Here is a 3,100-nt window from a genome sequence, read left to right as displayed (position 1 = left end):
GCAGGGTAAACTCGCCCTGTGTTGCTTGTTAGAGGGACAACAACCACTCGTGCAACGTGTTTATTAGCAAGGTTGTTACTCACAATCACAGCAGGGCGTTTTTTTCTAATTTCTGAACCGACAGAAGGGTCAAACTCTACCCACCAAACTTCACCCCTCTGCATGAGCAATATCCTCGCTCAACGCATTACACCACTCTAGAGCTTCACTCTCTCTTTCTTCATCAGATGCCATTGCCATATAGCCTTCTTCTACACTACGCATTGAATTTTTTGCATAGTCAAAAGACAAGGGAACCGTTTTTGTTTCAGCTACTTGCTTTAAGAACAATTTAAATGCCAGTGCAGCACTGAGTCCGTAACCTTCCAATACTGGAAAGGCTTGATCTCTAAGTTCAGTATCAAGTCTGATATTAAAATTTGTCGTTGCCATAGGATTACCTATTTTACAATTAAATTACTTTTATAAAGCAAATGTACGCTTAATTATATAAATTGTCTAGCGCTCCATACCTCGACTTATCGTTTTTGTTTTTTCTATTTTTACGTGTTGAGCAAGGTATTGATTTGATCTCGTAATTGCTTGTTGAGATTGTTCAACACTGTATTGGCTCTGTTTAATTCCTCGTTCTGTTCGCTGTAAGCTTGATTCTGATTGGTCAAGGCTTCGATCTGCTCGCTCTGTTTTTGATTGATTTCTCTTAGCTCGTTCAAGTGCTGTTCTAACAAGTTCAAAGTGTCGTTGTAGTGATTCATGAAGTCGTTGTTCATCTGTTTGTCCTACTTCTCTAGTTTGAGTAGCATTTGGTCGTTGGTATTCTCGAATGCGTCCGCTTTCTTGCTGTTTCTCGCTATGATCAAGATAGATTTCTTGTCCTGTGTTTCTACTATTTTGACTTTGTGTAAAGCCTGTCTCTCTAAGGGGGTTTGTTCGATCTTGAGATTGATTTCGTATAGTTCCTGCTTCTTCTCTTTGATCTGATAGCCGAGCCATGCTGTTATCCCTAGAAAAATCAGGAATAGCGTCACCAGTACGCCCAAAACTACGCCCTTGAGTGTATTCAAATGCAAAGCTTTTTTGATGTTCGGCTGTTGGTCTTTGATGGTCTGTAGGTTTTCTTCTAAAGTGTTCTCGGTTTGCTTCAAACTTTTTTGTAGTAAGGCGTTGTAACTTGCCATGTGCTGTTTGGTAGCGTTCTCGGCTTGTATCTTGATATTCCTGTCCTGCTCGGCTGTGTTCTTGTGCAAATTGTTGATCAAATTGTCGATTTTCATAAATGATGCCTTCTAATCGTATGTTTCTTCTGCCGTCAGGGTTTTTAATGCTGATTGATCTGTCTGTTTGCCGTGCGATTTCAAAGCCTGCATGTTCTAGAGTATGAATAACGTCTTTTTGGTTTTGTATTGCGCCTGTGCTGATTTGCTCGGCTATGGCTGTGCCAATTTGCTGTTTTATGTCTTTGATGGTCTTAGGTAAATTTTGGCTATTTAGGGTCTTAATGGCTTGGGCTTTGTCAGGGGCGTGTGGGTCTGTCAGTCCATATTCATAGTTTACGGTTTGTTTCCAGTTCTCAACTAGTGGGCGGTCTGCTTGGTCATAATAGGGCTGTAATCGCTTGCCTGTGCTGAGTTCTACATTTGGTATGACAAAGTTGAGTTCTAAGCGGTCTTTATCGGTGTGTTCTACCCATGTGATGTCGTACTGGTCTTTGTCTAGCCCTACAAGGAGGTTTTCTTCAAAGCTTTGCATGATGTCTTGTTTTTGTTGGGTCGTTAGGTTTTTTTCTTCAAAGGAAAGTACGCCTACAGTATAGCGGTTGGTAAATTCAAGATTATCGGCAATGCGTTGGGTTAGTTCAGGGTCGCCACTAAGTAGATATGCTCCTTCCCGATCTCGATCTTTACCCAACAGGTAGTCAATTGTTGCTCCTGCACTACCACCGCCCCTATTGGCAAGAAATTTAACGATCATAGTTATCTAATATCCGTTGCAGTTGGTTTCTAATGCTTGCGAGTTCTGCAAATGCTCTGATTTTTTCAATATCTGATTGTAGTGTGTTTGCTTGTCGGGCAATTTGATTGAGGTTGCCACCAATTCGCCCGAGTCCTGCAAGGAGCTGTGGGTCTGCAACTTTGTATTTGCGTTGTTTATTGGGTTTTGTTTCTAAGCATGTGTTTCTAATCCATGTCGCCAGTTCCGCTCCTTCCATGCGTTCAAGGAGTGCCTGATGTTCTTCTTCGGTCAGGCGTATTTTGATTTCTTTCTGTCTTTTAATAACTGGTTTTTTCATAGCTAGCTTTTTTATGAGAGTAATTTATCAAATAATTGAATTAAGAATTTAGGCTATCGATTCTATGTTTAGCTTGGTTATTTCCTTGATCTGCGGCTTTTTGGTACCATTTTTTTGCAGTATAAATATCTTTAGATACACCTTCCCCAAACTCATATAAAAAACCTAAGTAGAATTGAGAAGTAGGGTTTCCTTGATCTGCGGCTTTCTGGTACCACATTGCAGCCTTAACATAATCTTGAGAGACTCCATAGCCACGAGAATATAGAACTCCCAAATTTAATTGTGCTTCACTATGTCCTTGATCTGCGGCTTTTTGGTACCACATTACAGCCTTAACATAATCCTGAGAAACTCCTTGATTATTGGCATAAAAGTAACCTAGCTTATATTGTGCTCCACTATCTCCTTGATCTGCGGCTTTTTGATACCACATTACAGCCTTAACATAATTTTGAGAGACTCCCTTACCAAATTCATATGCAAGAGCTAAGTTATATTGAGCATTCACATATCCTTGATTAGCTGACTTATCCCACCAAACAATTGCTGTGGTATTACTTTGAGTAACACCTATTCCATTTAAATAAAAAACCCCTAAATTATACTGAGCCTCACAAACCCCTTGATCTGCGGCTTTTTGATACCACATTGCAGCCTTAACATAATCTTGAGAGACTCCCTTACCAGATTCATATGCAAGAGCTAAGTTATATTGAGCAACACTATCTCCCATAGTTGCCAATTTTTTATAGTTTCTAATATTTCTAAATGCAAAAAAATTTCTTTTTAATAAATTTATTACTAAAA

At 39.6% G+C, this 3,100-nt stretch overlaps 2 protein-coding genes across 2 annotated transcripts; both read right to left on the bottom strand.

Moving 5' to 3' along the window:
• Nucleotides 1-779: 779 nt before the first annotated feature.
• Nucleotides 780-1,971, bottom strand: LOC108570064 (DNA relaxase MbeA-like). The gene is made up of 2 exons (XM_017941656.1): nt 1,047-1,971; nt 780-1,003 (listed from the first exon to the last, which is right to left on the bottom strand). Exons 1-2 carry the CDS (start codon nt 1,969-1,971, stop codon nt 780-782), a joined length of 1,149 nt encoding a protein of 382 aa, XP_017797145.1.
• Nucleotides 1,972-2,330: 359 nt separating this feature from the next.
• LOC108570042 (uncharacterized protein YbeQ-like) lies at nt 2,331-3,026 on the bottom strand. Its single transcript, XM_017941655.1, has one exon. It carries the CDS (start codon nt 3,024-3,026, stop codon nt 2,331-2,333), a length of 696 nt encoding a protein of 231 aa, XP_017797144.1.
• Nucleotides 3,027-3,100: the final 74 nt, after the last annotated feature.

Source organism: Habropoda laboriosa, unplaced genomic scaffold (assembly GCF_001263275.1).
Source record: "Habropoda laboriosa isolate 0110345459 unplaced genomic scaffold, ASM126327v1 C6153497, whole genome shotgun sequence".
NCBI lineage: Eukaryota > Metazoa > Arthropoda > Insecta > Hymenoptera > Apidae > Habropoda > Habropoda laboriosa.
The sequence above is the reverse complement of the archived record's forward strand: the minus strand, read 5'-3'. Positions and strand labels throughout refer to the sequence as shown.